General features: G+C 34.3%; 1 protein-coding gene across 2 annotated transcripts in view; it reads left to right on the top strand.

The window, feature by feature from the left end:
- The window catches only part of LOC118183824 (uncharacterized), a 47,731-nt gene extending 27,412 nt beyond the window's left edge, over positions 1–20,319 (top strand). The window contains exons 3-6 of one of the 2 annotated variants that reach the window (XM_035353434.2): positions 1,378–1,428; positions 4,457–4,633; positions 17,470–17,661; positions 18,272–20,319. In XM_035353434.2, the coding sequence (XP_035209325.1) occupies positions 1,378–1,428; positions 4,457–4,633; positions 17,470–17,661; positions 18,272–19,809 (1,958 nt within the window). In that variant the 3' untranslated portion in view covers positions 19,810–20,319. The remainder of the gene's footprint in view (positions 1–1,377; positions 1,429–4,456; positions 4,634–17,469; positions 17,662–18,271) is intronic. The other variant, XM_035353435.2, reaches the window with a different exon arrangement.
- The last annotated feature ends 236 nt before the right edge of the window (positions 20,320–20,555 follow it).

Raw genomic sequence — 20,555 nt, 5'->3', positions numbered from 1 at the left:
AAGCTCCCAGGAGATCCATCGGTTTGGCCAGGTCTCGCAAGAAGTATGATTGTGGCTCTTTTCCACTCTTTAGGAAGGCGTCCAAGACTCCAAGATTGATTCACTATATTCAGAAATTTCTTTCTTGCATGAACGCCAAGATGCCCAATCATTTGTCCATGGATGACATCAGGTCAGGAGTTTTGGTCAAGATCCTCGAGTGCCATCTCCAATTCATGCATGGAGAATGATTTAAAGAAAAGGGGATTGCCCGAGACAGTACTACGACATCCATGTGCAAGATCTCTAGACCTTATTGCCACTTTCTTATCAACCTCTGTAAACGTCAGATTACTTATCTTCTGGTAATGTGCCTCGAGAAGATCAGCCGCAGCTTTATCGTCTATAGGGATGTTGCCATCCGTATCTAAAATAGTATTATATCTCTTAATCTGAGGTTGTTCACTGCTAATATTTTTTATCAAATTTCCACAGTTTCGTGTCAGATGATCTAGCATCAAGTCCCTCACATGTATCTATCCACTTTCTCCTCTTGAGTAGCACATAGATTCGTTTTATTTCTGCATTGACCTTGTTCATCTCTGTCCTGTTTTGATCTGTATTATTGTTTTTCAATTCGAGTCGCAGGTTCTCTCTCTTCCGAAGCAAAGGCGGCGAATTATGAGTAAACCTATCAAAATCTAAAAATGATCGCTTACAAGATTCGAATCTTCTGTATTCACATTCATTATTCAAGTATTTCAGGTGTAGAGATATCCTTGATTAGGGAAACGTTGATCACCAAAATTCACTAAAGAGAAATGGTCATCAGCTTCAAGTCGCTTTTTTTTTAATTTTTTCCTACATAAAATCAAATTTAAACTCATTTAATCATATCTGCCTAGTAAAAAGCATCATCGCGTTGCCGCGAAGTTAAAATTTGCATTTTGTTGTTTAAATGTAGAGATATAATGATTCAAATAAAGCTAAAAGACAATATATCTACTAGATTTCCTCCGAAATTCAGAATCATCATCCTTGTTTGAGAATTAGTAACGGCATATAGACAAATACGCTAATTAAACCTTATAAAAGCAAAGAAAAAAAAAGGTGGATAAAATATTTTACATAAACTTTAAGATAAAAAAAATGCATTTTTTTAAAAAAGACTTTTTTCATCAATCCTTAATTTAATATTCTCGAAGCCTTTTAGTTTTTCAATTTTCTTTTGAATATCCTTGTAGTTTAATTCAAAATGAATAATTTATAAATTTTATAATAACAATGATTTTAAAAGATAGAAAAATTCTAAGTGTGAATATACATTAAGCAGCAATTTTAACTCGCAATAAAGTAAGAAACAATTTCAGAAATAAATGTTCTTTTAATCATTTATAGGTCCCTTGCGAATTCAGAAAAGAGCTGCATTCTACATCGCAAATGAAACAGGTAAGTTCTATAAACATAAAATCATAACAATATAAAGTTTAAAAAAATAAATATGAAACGATTTTCATATCCGATTACACAGCCTTTAAACGCATTGAAAAAGCTTTAAATCTAAGAGAAAATTGTTATTAACAATGTGTTATAAACAATTATGCATAAACAATGCGTAATAATGTAAACAATTCATAATATCTAGCATCTATTACATTTTTCATATTACTTCTATGGTCACAAAACTTTACTTTTCTACTAATAATTACGCATTTCCTAATTCATAATAGTACATTTTCTACTAATAGATAAATAATAGATACATTAAAATATGGTTTTTAAGGAAGTATTAAAATTTTTAAATACTATAAAAATATGTTCTTAAAATGAACTCTCAACTTTCATAATCACATTTGTGTCATTATTCTAATATTTATTGCACTCTTTCTGTATACAGAAATTATTTTTTACTTTTAGACAGAACAGGTGACTGATAATACGTGGTTTAAGGTATAAGTCTGTTTTGAAAATTTGCATTCTATTTATCAGTACCACATTGCAAGTTTCTCTCCACAACAACTAGTATTTAGCATCTGTAATTATGCAAATAAAGATTGTGGAGTCTTGTCTTCTTTGGTAACATAGATGAGAACTTCTAAGACCTAAGTGACTTAGCACTACGTCTTTTGAAGTACAACAGAGACTGAGAAAGGGTGTAAAACAGCCTTTTATTTGATTCAAATAAAAGTCTAACAGAAAACACTGCTCGTGCTTAAAGACAAGCTAGCATTTATGATTTAAATCAAAAGAAATGAATTTGACTTTAAATTAGCCAATGTAAGTTAATCCAACGGCTACACAGACACAGAAACCCGTAAGTTGGCTAGGACCAAAAATCGGCGAGAATAACGCAGTGCCGCTGAATACTGCTCTCAAGAGATCAATTAGTAAACATGGCTTTCAGCAGGCGAAACACGCTCTGATTAACCTCCCTTTAAATACGATCTCCTTTCTACCTCATCCGAATACAAGCGAACTAGAAATTTACATTCTGGCAGGAAAATGGGAAGCGAGAAAGATAGTAAAGTAAATTCATATCAAATAACTAATTAGTAAAACTAAAAGAAATCCTTATAATATATTTAACATAAATTTGAATGCGGTTTTGTGTAACATTAAATTCTAATTTCTTTACATGGCAGTTAAAACGACCAATAATATTGAAAACTCCAAGCAGATAATAGAGCTCCAAAGATTAAGGTTTAAGTCAGGGCTATTGAAGAAAACATTTTCTTCCCCAGCTCAAAATTAAACGCTGCGTTAAAGTACTTACCATGCGAATTCTTGAATTCGATATTTATTTTCAAAGCCGTATTTAATCAACAGTGCATGCTGTTATTAAACAAAACGTTCAACATCTTCTAAATTTTAGCCATGTAAAGAGCAAACATATAATACCAATATTTTCAAGATTAATGAACGACAATGTCTCAGTTACTTAATCATGATTGCCCGTTTCCCCTTGCTTTCGCATAATTTATAACACAATGTTGATTTCTCAGTAGAATCTTTATATTAAATGCGTTTAAAGAAATATGATGCCATAAACTTTAATCCCTGAGTTGCCACTAAATGAGTTGCGACTGCCTAGCAGTAAGCTCATATTTACTCTTCTATAGTACAGTGGCTGAGATCGACTAAATGCCAACTAAATAAAACCAGTGAGCACAGTAGTTGATCCTCGGTTTGGTTATTATGAACTGTCATGCGTTACTGTCTGTCATGAACTGTCATGCCGGGCGGATAAAAACCATGAATACTGTTAGTTCAGCCTTGGTTCGTAAAAAGGAATTATTGCATTCCCCGTGCGTTCTCTCGTAGTGTAACTAGTAGCATGTCTGGCGAGCAATCAGAAGCTCCGTGGTTCGAAACCAGAAGAGAGTATTGCTGAAATTACGTGCTTTCTGGCTTCGGAATAAACCCTGGCTGGAATATTGTTGAACTTTCGTATTTCCTGGCTCCTCATGGCTGCGAGGGAATGAAATGTCTACATAAGAGTTTTCGTAGTATTTCCAATGTGTTACACAAATATTATAAACCAGTTTTCAGAAAGTGTTCCACGAAGATATCCCTTCTAAAGCAAACATTTCTCATAAGCTTTGCCGTAATTAAACAACCAACCAAACAGCTAAAGCATGAAAAATGTATGAAAAGTACGAATTGTTGATCATGATTTTTTATCCATTTCTTTCTACTGACTGAATCCCATAAACTGTCTCCCCCCCCCCAAAAAAAAACTCGAAAAACAAAACTTTAATTAATGACATTAATTTTAAAAGATATATAATTTCCAATGAGAAATTCTTACAATAGGAAAATCTTCATTTCATCCTTCATAACATTAGTATTAGAGCACCAACCCTGTTTCGAATTTAAATAGGATATTCCAAAACATAGTCCATTCATTTAAATTTTATCCTATTAAATACTACAAACTATTTTAAATGTAAGAAAACATATACTAAACAAACTAGTGAGAAAATGGTAAGAATAATATTACAAAACTTCTCCGGCAATAGATTTTTTTTTATTTATTTATTTCTCTCTCTCTTCCCCCTCCCCCGTAGTACTATGTAATAGTTTCTTAAATCTTCCTACGATGAGTTTTTACTTTTACTTGTTTGCTACCGAAGAAGACAGGATGGAGTTTTTGCTTAAAACCATCTTATATTTTCTTCGAAACACTGTATCAATTTTTGTAATTATTTTTGCGTCTTTTTCAAACTATAATTTCCAAAATTGTTTACAGGTAGATTATAAAGCACATTTACTTATTTTCCATTAAAAATTTTTAGCGGCAAATTCAAACCGTATCCTCCAATTTCTCTTCTCTTTTTACAAACAATGGGCTGATTTCATCAAAATAACTTTCAACGGTTTGCATTAATTATTTTTTATTTGAAGGCACACATTAGCCTCTCTAGTCTAATTCTAACTGAATATTACCTTAGATAACTGTTATTATTATTTTGAATAGCATGTGTGGTGGATAACACGGTCTACTTCAATGGTGATCCAATTCCAACGGATGATCCTTGCGAGGCTTGTAAATGCAGACCTCCAGGATTTGCTTGTGTTCTTAAAGAATGCGAAGTGAAACCAGGATGCCGAGCAGTCAGACGAGCTGGACATTGTTGTCCAGATTATATCTGTGGTATGTATAAACTTGTTAAAGGGACTGGGTACCTGTTAAATGAATTTTTTTTTATTTAAGAAATTTCATCTATTTTTATGAATATTATATGATGATTATGGCAAAATAATTATACGCTGAAACAAATGTTTCTGCCGGTAATTTTTTTAATTCAATTTTTCTCCTCCTACAATTTTCTATGCTTATACACCAATTTTTTTGTTGTATTTATTAGAATGTTCTTAATAACTTTACTATTCGATTTTGCAATTAATGAATTAAATTCCAAGAAAAAAATTAAAAGCACATTTATATGTAAAAACTCGGAAATACATTTTTATTTCCAAATTTTTTCTTTCCAACATTTTGCTTAACCCATTTTTGTTTCTATTAAGTATATAATTTTAAACAAGCATTAAAAATATTAAATAATTTAGTTCATATCTGTGTAAGTTTTAGGGCATTAAGTAAAAGGATTTGTCAAAAAAATGCAAACTGAGAAAAAGCAGTGCAAAACTATAAACTCTCTGAATGTTCATTAAATCATTTCAGATTTCTTAAATACTGTTATTATTAAATTTACACACACACACACACACACACACACACACACATACACACATATATATATATATATATATAATAAAAGCCTATTATTATTCAGTTGGTGAATATTAACATCAATTATAAGCTTTTATCTGACACCTTATCTGACCGGAACTACTGCAAGAAAAATTATAAAATGCAAGTAGAATTTTTATTTATCTGTTTTTATTTTGTAAAACGCATTCAAAAGGGGAGCCTACTACGGTACCAAACGATCCAAGTTCGAATTCCGGAGAAAACATGGATGTTTGTAAATGTATAGTGTCGGTGCGGCATGGCGGCACTCTAAATATGAGGCGAGCCAAAATTCCTCTCGTGCGGATTGGTGGAAGGGGAGCAGCCCCTGAGTACTCTTCCTCAAAATTGGGGGTGGAAAATAGAAGTCCAACCGCTCTTGAGTAGGCGCTGGCATCGATTGTTCCATATACTATGGACAAGACAACAAAAAAAAAAAAAAAAAAAAAAAAAAAAAAAATTTAGCTTCAAAAAAACTTAGTTTTTAAAGTTTAAAATATATATTAAATATCATAGAAATTTCACAAAATAAAAAGTAAATTTAACTATGCAGTGCAATTTATGCCAGAAATGTTTTCGTAAAAGTTTTTACGTAATGTTTAGAATTATATTCTCTAAAGGTTTTTCGCTTAAGGGTACTGTCATTAGATTTCATAGTATAGTGTACAGTCAAAGACGGTCTTCTGGAAATATTGCTCATTGAGCTGAAAGCCCGTTCAGCTTTAGCGCTGCTAACAGCCATAATCTCTATAATCACTTGGGATTTCTTTTTACTGTTAGGAATTTCGATCGTGCAGTTTTTCTGTTAAAGCCATTTCAAAGAATTCCGAAAATCATTTCTTTTTGTTTCAACTTTTAATATGAAATTAAATTTTTCTTATATTTTTCTCTCCTTCTGACCGTGGGCATACTATTTATTGCTCCTTCTATTTCCCATGTTTCTATATTAACAGACATTAAAAATTTGCTTTTAACTCTTTTTCGTTCAGCTCTTCATCGTTTTCATCTTTAATTTTATAATTACTTTACTGCATTAATCTATTTTGTAAAGATATCGAGATGTATTTAAATAATTTTTTACGCAATTTTTGAAGTTTATTCTTGTTTTTCGGCAAGGAATCCTTCAAATTCTTTTGATTTTAATATAGAATTATTTTATTTGTTTTAAGCAAACAACCAAAAAAAAAAAGGGGGCACGCGCAAAAATTATAGGCAAGTTCAACAGAAGGTTCGCGCAAGCCCCCTATAACACCCGACTGGCTGTCATGGACTTTAGATGTCATGGAAGCAAACATCCTATATTCTTCTCAGAACATCCGTTTGGATTATAGAGGTTAGACGTTTACTTCCTATGTCTATGGTTTGGACTGTATCTTCATGCTTCGATCACCCTCTGATCCACCCTCTCAGGTGGAAATATCTCTACATGAGGAATTTGCAGCAATCTAAATGCCTTCTTACTTCCGTGACCTTCAGAAACAATAGCAGTTACAAACAGAAAAAAAGGGGATTACTTTGTACTAGGACTAGGATCACATTTTTCTTTGACTAGGAATAGGACCACTAATTGATAAGCAGAATAAATTATTTTTTAGGAGTTCAGTCTAAGAATTTTTCTGACAAAAAACATTCCATTATGCTGATAAAATAGTGCTTATATGTGGTACATACATTTCCTTATCAAACAAATAACGTTTCTAATGTTTTTATGGAAATGCTGAACATATTTTGAAATAAAAACTCCGGGGAATTTATTTTAAGAAATTCAAACTTATAATAAACGTACTAATGAATTCAAATACTAAACAGACTTGTATGTAGCATAAGTTTTAGGCAAATGCCTAAAACTTATGCTACATACAAGAAGACTTAACGTCTACGCGATGGTCTCAAACTCAAACTACATGCTGGCCGAATGCACGACCTGATAGCGACTCACCAGTTGAACTTTTTTTTAGAAAAAAATATTTAAAAAATGAAATTTTTCAATACACATTTGCTGAAACATCCATAAACAGCAATTATAATGTCGCAAAGGAAAAATTCAAATTCCTACTTATTTTCTGTTTGAAATCTAAAGCTTCGTACCTGCAAGAAATTTTTGTCGGTTATCTTTATAACTCAGGAAATATTTTATAACTGGCAGCTGAATATTAAAGTTAAGTGATTAAAATAATTATAATAGTTTAATTAAACACTAAATAACTTACTTAAACCAAATATAAATAAATTACGAAAAATTCTCAACAGAGACAAAAATAAATATTGACAAGCAATTCTCTTTCTTATACTTACTACATTTATCTTTGACGCTTGCAGAAAAAAAATGCATATCTATAAGCAAATAACTATATAAGCTTCTTTATCATTCATTACAGTTTTCATATACATCATTCCACATGGCATTTCGGTTTTGATAAAGTTTTTAACCTTGGAGAAAAATTACCAGAAAGTACCTTTCACGAATTATAGACACTCATCAGCAATTTCGTTCTTTCCTTCACTTCTAAATTTTTAACTGCAGGGGAAAATGAATTGTTTATATGTAAATATATTCCGAAACGACACAAATATTATTTTTGCAAAAATTCGTAACTGAGGTTATCAGGTTCAATGTTTCTTCTAACCTTCTTCGGAAACATACAATGACCTGACTAGAACAGAGAGCTTACTAAAGCTATGTTCACTAATTGTAGTAAGTAGACAGGATACAGACGAAGGGTATACAAAACCCTTTATTTTTTTCTTTATATACAATGACTTCCGTACTTCGGAATACAATGACCCTCCACTCGGGGTCTAACTTAAAAGATATCAAAATAAAACTAAACTCTAATTTAACTTTAGAATAAGATTGGCCTTATAATAACAGAAAGCGTATGTAGCACAGAGACTGTGAACACTACAATACGTTTAATTTATCAAGAGGATTAAAACCTCTGGCCTGGAAGGCAAAGTAGCAACTGCGTAACTTCTAAGGTAAGCGGCCTGCTTCGAACTCACGGCTTCCTCTCTTCTGCTTGGCAAAAAGGCCACACTTAAATACTTGGCGTTCGCCAGACAACTTTGCATAAACTCCTTCACGCTTATAATTCTGGCCGGAAGTAGAAAATAAGAAGTGATAGTAAAGATTTAAAATAAAATAAACGTTAGTAAAACTTAAGATCTTTACATACTTCCCGCCAGAGTTAATTAGTTTGAAACTGAGGTCTAAAACGACCTTGTTGAAAACTTTTAGCTCTAGAAACTAACGCGAGGCCAAACTTTTACAATCATAACTTAGCTAGAAACTAGAAAATTTTAAAAGAAAGAAATTTGTTACAATAGCAGCTCCCGGAATATACAACAATCTTTTTTCTTTTTCATCTGTACTGCATCAAAACAGGAGCTTTATTCAATTCTGGTTCCTTCCAGAGATCTGGAAGGAAAACTAGTTTAATGAAATGTTACAGAATGACATTGCAAATAACATATAGAATATACTTTTCTTAACATTCTTATTTCATTCATGACTATTTTAATTATCTCTCCCCGTGCTCTCTGACATGTGTTGTAAAAACACCAAACACGAATGTGTTTCTGTCTATGTGTTCAACACTTCCTCCTACAATCAAAACACTAACGTGTTAAAATTCAACATACGAGACCTCTTAACACACCCTAATTTCAACTCTAGACCCTGAGGTACTATTCTGAAAGTGGCTAACTCTAAAGTGTAGCGTCAGAGAGCCTAACTACATCATTCAACCTTTAACACATATTCACCATGATTTAATCTTTACAGTCACACGAATAACAAATTTTTTAACATTACTTTCACTTTTACCATATCACGTTATTTCTAAACATTCAAAATAACAGTTCACATGTATACAAGAACATATCAAGATGCCGTTAATTTTACACATTTGAAAACATACATTAGTAGTACATTGTTAACTTCTATTCTTTTCAAAGCAAGTGCCAATTCTTTCTACATTGAAATAATACTACATTTCAAAAAGTCTTTCAGACTAAAACTTCTTTCTTGTTAGAATGTTTTAAATAAAATTTATACAATAACTTTTTACAATATTTAAGTCTTTATACAACGCTATTATACATCAACTTTAGTTTTACGCGCGAGTAATTGAAAAACATAATAAGAAAATCGGTCACAACTCATTTCTCGCCCTTTTGGCGATAAAGGTAGACCTCGCATGAGGTAAAACTTCTTGAAATCTGCCACTTGCAGTAAGAATGAAAGATTAACTTAAGTTTGTAAAGTAACATAAAATTTTACTTATCTTTGTAATATTCAGACATCCTTTTCTGGGCCCAGTCTTTAAAGGTGCTGCAGACCGTAGCTTGGTTGATCCTCCTTCTTGTACGGGCTCGCCCTTCAGTGCTTTCCTCTGGAAGCTTCCGTTTTTCACCACTACGGCCACCCTTGAACATCTTCCTTCTGTCCTCTGCTTGTGGTCTTGGCCGTTTGAAGGCAGCTGGTCTTGGTGGAACCGGGAAACTTCTGTCGTGATCCTGCTTGGACCTCGTTGTTGGCCGTTCAAATTTTTCTTGTACATTTTCCTCCGCCGCTGATGGCCCTTCCGCAGTTCGGCGACTTTTGCTGCGGAGAGTTCTGTCGGATGAGTCAATCTTCCGTTTCACAGCCGGGTTATAGTTGCCGTCCTTTCTCCCGGTCTTTTCCACATACGTCGTCCTTCTCCCTTCTTCATTCTGGGGGTGTTCGTGAACTCTGTTTTTTGGACGGTGGAACGGCTTCTTTTTCTTTGTACCTTCAATTTTTCCGCGGGGCAATTTTCTTTTCACTTGCTTCTGTCTCTCATTGGCTTGCCCTTGTACTTGTCGTTTTCCCACCTCTGGAACTTGTACCTGCGGTGTCTGCCGTACCGGATCCTGCAAAAGATCTGAAAAGATTTGCATTTTATTACGGTCATAGAATGGTTTTATCTGGTCAATGTTTGCGGAACAGGTTTCACCATTTCTTGCCTTTAACACTACAACAGCGTGAGTTATTTTTTCTATAACATATGGTCCTTCAAAGCGTGGAAAAAATTTGGCAGTTTTATCTTCTGGTGCTGAAGAAAGTGAATGCTTAATTTTTAGTACTTCATCCCCTACTTTATAAGTTACTCCCCGTCGTTTCAAGTCATAATACAATTTTTGTTTTCTTTGTGCTACTTCCGTATTCTTTTTTGCTTCTTTTATTAGTTTTTCTATATCACCCATTTTAAATTCTGGGGCTCTTTGTTGCACATAAAATAGTTTATCTAACGGTGTTATAACCTTTCTGCCTAGAAATAACTCAGCAGGAGTTTTGCCCGTTGTATCATGTTTTGCGGTCCTAAGGGCGAAAGCAAATTCATTGACATAGTTATCCCAGCTTTTATGAAAATTTTTAACATAACTACGGATAATTTTCACTATATTTCTGTTGACCCGTTCCGCTATATTTGATTGCGGCCGATACGGGACCATTTTTAAATGACGTATGCCCAGTTTTTGGCACATGTCTTCAAATATATTACTTACAAATTGAGGACCATTATCCGATATAACTTTTAGGGGCGCCCCGTATTTTAAAATATATTTATTTAAAATAGAATCAGTAACTAATTTCGCGGAGGCTCCTTTTAAGGGAACAATTTCGGTCCATTTACTAAAATGATCAACTATAACAAGGAGATAGCGACTTTTGTTTAACTGACTTTTTGGGAAAGGGCCCAATAAATCGATGCCGATTATTTCATTTGGAAATTGGGATTTAATATTATTTAGAAACCCGGCCGGGCGGAAATTAATATAATTAACGGCTTGACATGTTGGGCAGGACTGGACATACGCCCTTGTTAACTTTTGCAGTTCAGGAAAGTAGACTGCCTCGCGTACGCGTTGAGTAGTTTTTCGAATACCAGCATGAGAAGCTAAAGGGCTGTCATGGAGCTCTTGCAGGATATTTAATCTAAGACTAGCTGGGATAACAGGTCGAAATTCGTTGTTGGAATTCGTAGTTTTTGTATAAAATAATAGACCATCTATTAGTTCGTAATGGGCCGCCCTATTTCTTATCGCCACAATATCTTGGTGGCTAAAATTTTCAGGATCCTTCAAATACTCATAAATACTTCCAAACTCAGGATCCTTACCCAGTTCGGTTATTACAGTTTCTCGGGAATTTATTGTACACGCTGTCAGCATTGCAACTTTTACGGTATTACCCTGTTCGTCTAATTTAATTCGTGACAGGGCATCTGCTACGATATTTTCCTTTCCGGGGGTATGCTTGATTACCAGATTATATTCTTGCAGCTTGAGTGCCCATCTTATTAACCTTGGGGATAAATTTTTTCCAGAGTACAATCTAGTTACCGCCGCATGATCAGAATATACTGTTATCGGCGCCTTTCCAAAATAGACTCGGAACTTTTGCACTGCTAACAGAACTGCAAGTGCCTCTCTCTCGGTCGCGGAATAGTTTCTTTGTGTTTGATTTAAAGTTCGGCTAAAAAATGCTACTGGCTGCTGATTTTGCGATAGTACCGCTCCTACCGCATAATCCGAAGCATCCGCTGAAATTTCTAAATTTTCATCCTTTTCAGGAAATTTCAACACAGGGGCTTGCGTTAATGCTTGTTTTAATTTTTCGAAAGCACTATTGGCTTCGGCCGTCCACGAGAATCTTGCCTTTTTCCTTTTTAATTTTAACAATGGCTCAGCGATAGCCGCAAAATCTTTTATAAAGGACCTATAATATGAAGAAAGTCCTAGAAAAGAAGAGAGCTTCTTTGCCGTGTTTGGAGTCGGATACTTTTGTACAGCGATTATTTTTGATTCATCTGTCTCGATCCCTTTTTGCGATATTTTGTAACCTAAATATTTTAATTCAGGGGCTGCAAATTTGCATTTTTCGACATTAACTTTTAGACCGGCCTCATTTAATAAAGAAAACACCTGTCTTAAATCCTGTACATGTTGGTCTAGATTATCACTAGTAATAATGATATCGTCTAAATAGATAAATGTGGACTTTCCGAGAACAGGTCTTAACACAATGTCCATGCATCGCTGAAATGTTGCTGGGGCGCCTGAAAGGCCAAACGGCATTCGCAAAAATGCATAAGTGCCAGACTTGGTTATAAAAGCAGTCTTAGGCACGTCCTCAGGCCTGATCCCTATTTGAAAATAACCATTCTTTAAGTCTAAAGTTGTCATAAATTTGGTTGATTTTATGTTCCTTAAAATTTCTTCTATAATCGGTAACGGATATACCGGATATTTCGTTATGGAATTTAATTTACGGTAATCAATAGCGAATCTCCACCTTTTTGGATGCTCCAAAGGATAATCATTATTTTTCTTACATAAAACCACTGGACTAGCATAACTACTTGAGATAGGCGTTACGATCTTTTTACGTAGCATATCGGTAATATGCCATTCTATAATTTTTTCCTTATTCTTATCATACCGGTATGGTTTTTGACGAACCGGCAATGCATCTCCGGTGTCAATACTATGGTTAGTAACCTGGGTAAATCCTGGAATATCACTAAATAAGGAAGCAAATTCACTTACCACTTGTCGGATTCTATCTTGCTCGTCATTAGGCAGGTGGTCGAGATTTAACCTTGGCGGTTCAACCTTTTCTACACGCACTGGTTTCATCGTCAGCTTAAGAGACGCTTCATTAAAATCCAGTGTAGCTTGTGCGTCTGAAAGAAAGTCTATTCCTAGTATTAAGTGTGCTTGCAAATTCTTTACTATAAAAAACATCACCTTTACTTGTTCGTCCTTGATACGGATGTACAAAGGTACTTTACCTACGCACTTACATTGTTCTCCTTGCGCCGCTAATACTGTTGTATTATCCGCATTATATATGCGGTATTTGCGAAAATACTTTCTAAAAAAGACTTCTGCCACACAGGAACACTGCGCGCCGGTATCCAGGAGTGCGGTGGCCGGGATATTATTTACCAAGACTTCAATCTTCGGAAGAGTTAAATTTTTCACCATTACTGTATTTAACTTGTAGGAAGAGGGGTTTTCGTGGCCTTCGGATTTCCGCACCCTCTCGTCAGCAGAAATCCGTTTTAGTTTAAATTATTTTTCCTTTCGGTGCTTTCCTTCTTTCTCCACTGGCCTTGAGACTTTTTTCCTGGGTTGCTATTGAACTGTCGACGTTCGCCGGCTGTTTTTGAATGCTCGGGTTTCCTTGCCCACTGATTCGCTTTTTCTCCGTAGCCATGTGCTTGAGTTTGCTGTAGTCTTGGCGTACCAAATTGGTTTCGCTGTTGATATTGGCGTCTTCTTTCGACGTCCGCCGTTCTTCTACTTTCAAACTGGATTGCTAGCTCAAATAATTTTTCCAGTGTAGTCGGATTTCTCAATTCAATAAAGTCTTGCACTTGGGGTAGTAACCTCGGCAAAATCACTTGAATTATTTCAGGATCCGGACGGTTTCCATACAAGAGCTTGAAAACGTGAATTTTTCTTAAAATAAAACTCGAGATGTTTTCCATTCTTTGTTGATATATACTGAAAAGTTCTGTTTCTAATTTCGCACGATCCCTTACAACAGGGAAGGCTTTTAGTAGGGCAGTCTTGAAATTTTCGTAGGTATAGGTGGGACTTCCTGCTTGACCCAAGAGACTTCTGCCGATACATTTGAACCAGTTAAGCGCTTGGCCCCTCAAAGCGCTGGTAGCTAAGGTAACTTTTTGAAACTCGTGCACGGGGTAGAGCATGAAGTGGTCATCCAATTTTTCCAAAAAACTGGTTACCTGTGAGTTTCCATTAAACGTTGCTTCTGGTTTCATCGAAGCGCGCATGGTCTGGACAATATACCCAAATCCTTCCAGGGCGGCAGCTGGCATTTCTGGATTCTGAGCTGTTTCTGCAGGCAGCACAGGTTCTTCTTGAAACTCGGCCATGGTTATTCTTCGTCGGGCGCCACTATCAGGTTCAATGTTTCTTCTAACCTTCTTCGGAAACATACAATGACCTGACTAGAACAGAGAGCTTACTAAAGCTATGTTCACTAATTGTAGTAAGTAGACAGGATACAGACGAAGGGTATACAAAACCCTTTATTTTTTTCTTTATATACAATGACTTCCGTACTTTGGAATACAATGACCCTCCACTCGGGGTCTAACTTAAAAGATATCAAAATAAAACTAAACTCTAATTTAACTTTAGAATAAGATTGGCCTTATAATAACAGAAAGCGTATGTAGCACAGAGACTGTGAACACTACAATACGTTTAATTTATCAAGAGGATTAAAACCTCTGGCCTGGAAGGCAAAGTAGCAACTGCGTAACTTCTAAGGTAAGCGGCCTGCTTCGAACTCACGGCTTCCTCTCTTCTGCTTGGCAAAAAGGCCACACTTAAATACTTGGCGTTCGCCAGACAACTTTGCATAAACTCCTTCACGCTTATAATTCTGGCCGGAAGTAGAAAATAAGAAGTGATAGTAAAGATTTAAAATAAAATAAACGTTAGTAAAACTTAAGATCCTTACAAGGTTACTTATCTTTTGACAAGTATGAATAAACGTTAATCAAATTTGTGCCTTTAAATCTTTGAATGAGATTTACATCACAGTGTAAATTAATTAGCTCTATTCGTAGATTTTCTGGGGCCTTTACTCACGCTTGTTTTTGGTAATGAATATGGTGTAAAACTGGATCCAAATCCTTATTAATCCTATTCTTTTTTAAGTTCTTGTCATAATAATGCCAATTAACTTACGAGGAATGTATTCGAGGACAGATTGGCCAGAGCGCTGCCTGTTTGAGACCACTGATCTAGGATAAAATAAACGTTAGTAAAACTTAAGATCCTTACAAGGTTACTTATCTTTTGACAAGTATGAATAAACGTTAATCAAATTTGTGCCTTTAAATCTTTGAATGAGATTTACATCACAGTGTAAATTAATTAGCTCTATTCGTAGATTTTCTGGGGCCTTTACTCACGCTTGTTTTTGGTAATGAATATGGTGTAAAACTGGATCCAAATCCTTATTAATCCTATTCTTTTTTAAGTTCTTGTCATAATAATGCCAATTAACTTACGAGGAATGTATTCGAGGACAGATTGGCCAGAGCGCTGCCTGTTTGAGACCACTGATCTAGGATAATTTCAATATAAGTTAGTCCCAACCCTCTCTCTTAAAAATCCTATTCTTTTTAAAGTTCTTGTCATAATATTGCCAATTAACTTGAATTAACCGAGAAATGTATTCGCGGGACGGATTGGCCAGGGGGCGGCCTGTATCAGACTACTGGGTAATTTAAATATAAATTAGCACCATCCCTCTCTCTCTCTCTCTACTATTTTTGCAATCCTAACGGAAAATATTTAAAATATTTTTCGATCCATCCTTTTACCGTGTTTTAATTAGCTATACTCTAACTAACCTTAAAGTTTCTAAACGCTTACTCATTCAATTTATAAATATGTATGAAAATAGTAAAAAATAATTTTCATTTTATAAAAATCTTCACTATAAAAAAGTTCTTTTCCCATTCCATGCTGAAGGGAAAGGAAGAGAAACCTATTTTTATGATAGCAAATTCATTCCCTTGATCTTCAAAAATTTAAAAAAAAAAAAAAAATTAGATAAATAAAATGACTTCACATTTCCCAAAGGTATGTTAAAATATTGGTGTAGCGAGAAAATAAACAACTTTATATTTAGTAACAGAAACTGTTAAATAAAGATAATTTTACTAAATGCATTCTTTGAGCGAAAACAAATCTTTACTATCGTAAAAGAGCATTAAATATAGATTTCAGATGAAAACGTTAAAAACACAAGAAGTTTACTATCCAAAATCATTTTATTGTTACGTTATTACGGAAACAAGCTTTTAAGTTGAAACAAGCTTTTCAGTTTATTTATCATTATTATAATTATTCAAATCTACAAGGGGAGATCAGATGCAAGTAGCAAAAACAAAATAAAGCACATAAATATACTAATTCAGAAGTCAAACATCAAAAATCAGCGTTATACTTTCAAATTTTCACAGGACTAGTTTCGATGGTTTTACCGAACTACCATCTTCAGCTGCAATAGCGCAAATGAACGAAATAGGATACAATGATCAAATAAGATAAGAAAGCCGGGACAGAAAATAAGCTAGTGGTGCCATTTGTTGGTGAAACCATAACTAAAACATAATTTCTTTAACGGCCGAAGGCAAAGATGGATCGGAATTAGGATCGTTAACTAGAACTGAAAGATTTTTTGATTTGAAATGCCTCTAGAAAATCCAGTTCTCCAATGGAAGATGTTTTTTGAATAATTTTGGCAGCAGAAAAATTAAAAGTGTGATTTTTGGACCAACAATGTTGGGCAACAGAAGACTTCTGTGTTTCCTTTTTTCTAACATATGCCTCATGTTCCTTGACGCGAAATTTTAAGGCTCTCTTAGTTTGGCCAGCGTAAATTAAACCACACTGGCAAGGAATACTGTAAATACCCCAGGAATTCATATCCGGAATGGGGTCCTTGAGTATGGAACTCGGAATTTTATTGATGGGAGAATAAACGACCCGAAAGTTAAATTTCTGCAAAATATGTGCAACTTTACAACTAATTGATGGAAAGAAGGGAATGACAACAGAATTTTTATAATCTCCTAAAACAAGAGTGTGCCTTTTAGTGTGTTGAAATGAGAATTTTTTAACTGCATGATTAATAATGTTGGGTGAAAAGCCCCTGTCAACAGCTATTGCTTTTAAATACTTTAGTTCTTCATCAAAGGATAGTTTGGAGGAGCAAACTTGAAGAGCACGGGAAACATAGGAAAAAATGACGCTAAGTTTTGTTTCATGTAAGTTTATAATCATGTCATCCGATTAAACAAAAGTTAGCTTCATTTCAGTCTATACATTCGACTGCATGACCGATTTGAAGCATTTCTGCATGAAGTTACACATAAAAACCTATTCCCATCTTTAATTTCTGCACACCAGTACACATTTCAACTTAAATGTAAAAAATCATGATGAGAAAAGCTGCTGCCGTAGGAAAATTGGCTTATCTCATTTAGTTATCCTTAAAAATTGTTTAACTGTTTAAATTCTGAAAATAAAATACTATTTAAATTTTAAAAAATTTTCTTATTTCACGTCAAAATACACGAAATGCATAGGATTGCAAATTAATTACAATAGTTTTCTTGCTCTTAATATGATTAATAGAAGGACATCTTCCGTAGGCTGCGAACACAATGGAAGGATGTACCGCGACGGAGACGTAATCCGTGACAGTCAGAATCCATGCTATACTTGTCACTGTCAAGGTAGTTCCATCGCCTGTGCCTTCGTTGATTGCTTTTTTCGAGTTGACTGTGCCCCAGAATACGTACCCGGTGAATGCTGTCCACAGTACAATCGCTGCACTTCTATAGGTAAGGGAAAATTACCATGATCTTTGAAGGCCTTCAATGAGCTATTTACAAATTTTTACGATATATCAAATGCCTATTTCTTTCGAATCTGTTTAAAGTTTCACAAAAATTTTGGAAATTAAATAAATAAATTGTCGAGCTTGAATTGCATTCAAAACAAACTGATTTTATTTCAATTGATATACTTATTGCATAAACATTTTAATCACATTTTTAAATATAAAATTAGTTTACTGAGGCAAATTAGCTTTTCTTTAAAAGAGTACTTTTTTGCTCCGCAGAAATCTGTCATTCCAAGTAGTTACCATTTAGATCTCAAACACATTAACAAAGAAATCAAATTCAGATTAAACTTTTTTTTAACTTACTTGCTGTATGTGAAACTGGTGTAGATATCTTAAATGAATTATTGAATTGAATAAATGAGAAGTACGTGTGCTCTATTCTGTACAAAATTATAATATGGTTTATGTTCCGATTTTATGTATACAAATTCATACTACACCTATAAAATTCATTATATTACCGAATTTTCAATAACATTTTATTTAATGTAAAATACAAAATGTTCTCACGCACGGAAAGTATCAGTTTTTCTTTTTTCTTTTAGGTATATCAAATACTACGTTTACTGGAGATAATGTTTTTCCTTCAACAAGTGATGAACAGACTAGCTCTGAGGCTAGTTATTCATCATCCGTTCCTCAAGAAACAGAAGTTCTACTAACTGTTGAACCATCAGAGCCTACTAACATAGAAATATTCCGAGATGAAATATCTAACAGTCAGTCAGAAGAAGTGGATTCATCTCAACCAAATTCTGAGGAAGGTGATCCTCAAGAAGCAACTGCCTCGTATAGTACTGAAGATCCAGAACAAGAGTTGGATAAAAGTGAGCAAACAGAAAAACCTAATTTGCTACCAGCTACACAACCAAATTCAGAAATCATAAGCTCGAACGAAGAACAGTTTACAGTAGTAACAACTTCAGTTCCTGAAGACTCGAACGTTATTTCAGAAGAACAAGAATCTAAGGAAGAAAGTTCATTACTGAATACAAATTCTGAAATTGAATCCGAACAAGTAGAAAAAGAAGGAACTGAGAAAGCATCGAGTTCAACAGAAACGTCAAGTTCAGCATCTCCTGAAGAAGAAATCCGTATCACATCTGAGGAAAGCTTGATAAGTGTGAAAACAAATGAAGACCTTATTTCAACAAATAATGCTGCTGGTGATGACCAAATCATAACAGAACAAAGTATCCAAACAAGTGCTTCAGACAGCAGTTTAAGTTCTACAACAGACAGCACAGAATTTGTTGACAAAGAAGCAGACCATAGCAAAAGTTTGAAACTTCCAAATGATGAAAATGATTCTCAGGACTTGCGTACAGAAATCACAGACAGCAAAGAAAAACTTGATGACAGCAATTCACAAAATTCGAACAAAGATCGTATCGAAAATTTAAGTATGGAAAATGCTTCGGAAGAAAAGCAGTCTGAGCAGTCATCTACAGCAGAACCAAAATTAACAACAGAAGATTCATTAATTACAAGCTCAACAGTAAAAGAACTCTCGGAAGAAGCAGACGAAAATAAAAATGAGAAAGTAGAAACTGATGAAGTCAAAGATATCCTTACACTAAATAGCGACCAAAAAGAAAAAGCAAATGAGCCACAAGAGGTACTAACAACGAATGCAAAAGAAGCAACTGATGAACCATCCAATAGTCATGAAACGGAAAATATAAACAGCACAAAAGCAGATGAAACAGCAGAAATATTATTTAAAGCACTAAATGAAGCCATTGAATCAGTTGTTGATCAAAAACTCTCATCAGAAAGTTCCTCTCTATCATCCACAAGTCAGGTAGAAAGCTCAACTTCATCGATAGAGAAAAATTCAGAAGAGTCATCTTCTCCTCAAACTACTGCTCCTACAACTGGAGAAAGGAAGACTCGGACAGATAAAAGTGACACAACATTTCAACGCACAACTTCAAGCACTAAAAATGCTAAAAGTGAATCTGCACAATCTACAACAATAAGTGAAACTCCCGAGCAAAAAGCAGCTAAAAATATAACCACATTGCCAAGCAAAGAACCTACCGAAAATATTAAATTAATTACGGAAGCAACAACGTCCTAAGAAACCTCAAGTAACTCAAGTAAAATTTTAAAAAACACAGGAACTCGGAATTTCTAAGAGGACAGTGTAGGCAAAAAAGGCCTTGCGATATAAGAACTGAGGGAACATTTACATGTGTAAATCAGCTCAAACTGTAACTTACACATTGTAAATGTTTACAACTTTTGCTTCGTATAATTCTCTAACATGCTTATGCGCTACTATTATACATAGCATACAAAAAACTGCATCTCAGAGAATTATCAACAAAAAATGACATTGACCAACAATGAAAATTATAATAAGAATGAGATTATCTCTTCCAATTAATAACTTATTTCCATAGTGAAAAGACAGACTAAAATTGTGCACAGATTCTGCAAAGCGGAATGCTAAATAATTTAAATGAAATTATAAAGAAATTTCATAATTTCTCTCAAAATGTTTATATTTTCCTTTATTGTATTAAAATTTAATACATTTAGTCATTTTTGTTGAATACATTTCCTCAATAAAATTTTTAGCAGCTTTTTTTTTTTTTCTTTTTTTTTTCCCATTTTTTCCCTTATTATCTGAACCAATATTTCCAAATAATTCCCTTGGCCACTGGCTGAAGTAACTATATAGTAAAAATATGAATTTTATATTAGGATAAGGTCATTCGAAGATGCTGGATGCCCAAAAGCACAGTCCAGCACAAGCAGAATACTAAAAACAATTTCACTTCTGAACCAATTCAAGAACCTATCTTCAAGCATGGCAAGGGA

This window comes from Stegodyphus dumicola, chromosome 8, assembly GCF_044657685.1.
Source record: "Stegodyphus dumicola isolate Sdum_Otavi_A_Nest chromosome 8, ASM4465768v1".
Lineage (NCBI taxonomy): Eukaryota > Metazoa > Arthropoda > Arachnida > Araneae > Eresidae > Stegodyphus > Stegodyphus dumicola.
Note: the sequence above shows the minus strand (reverse complement) of the source record. Positions and strands in the feature narration are given on the sequence as shown.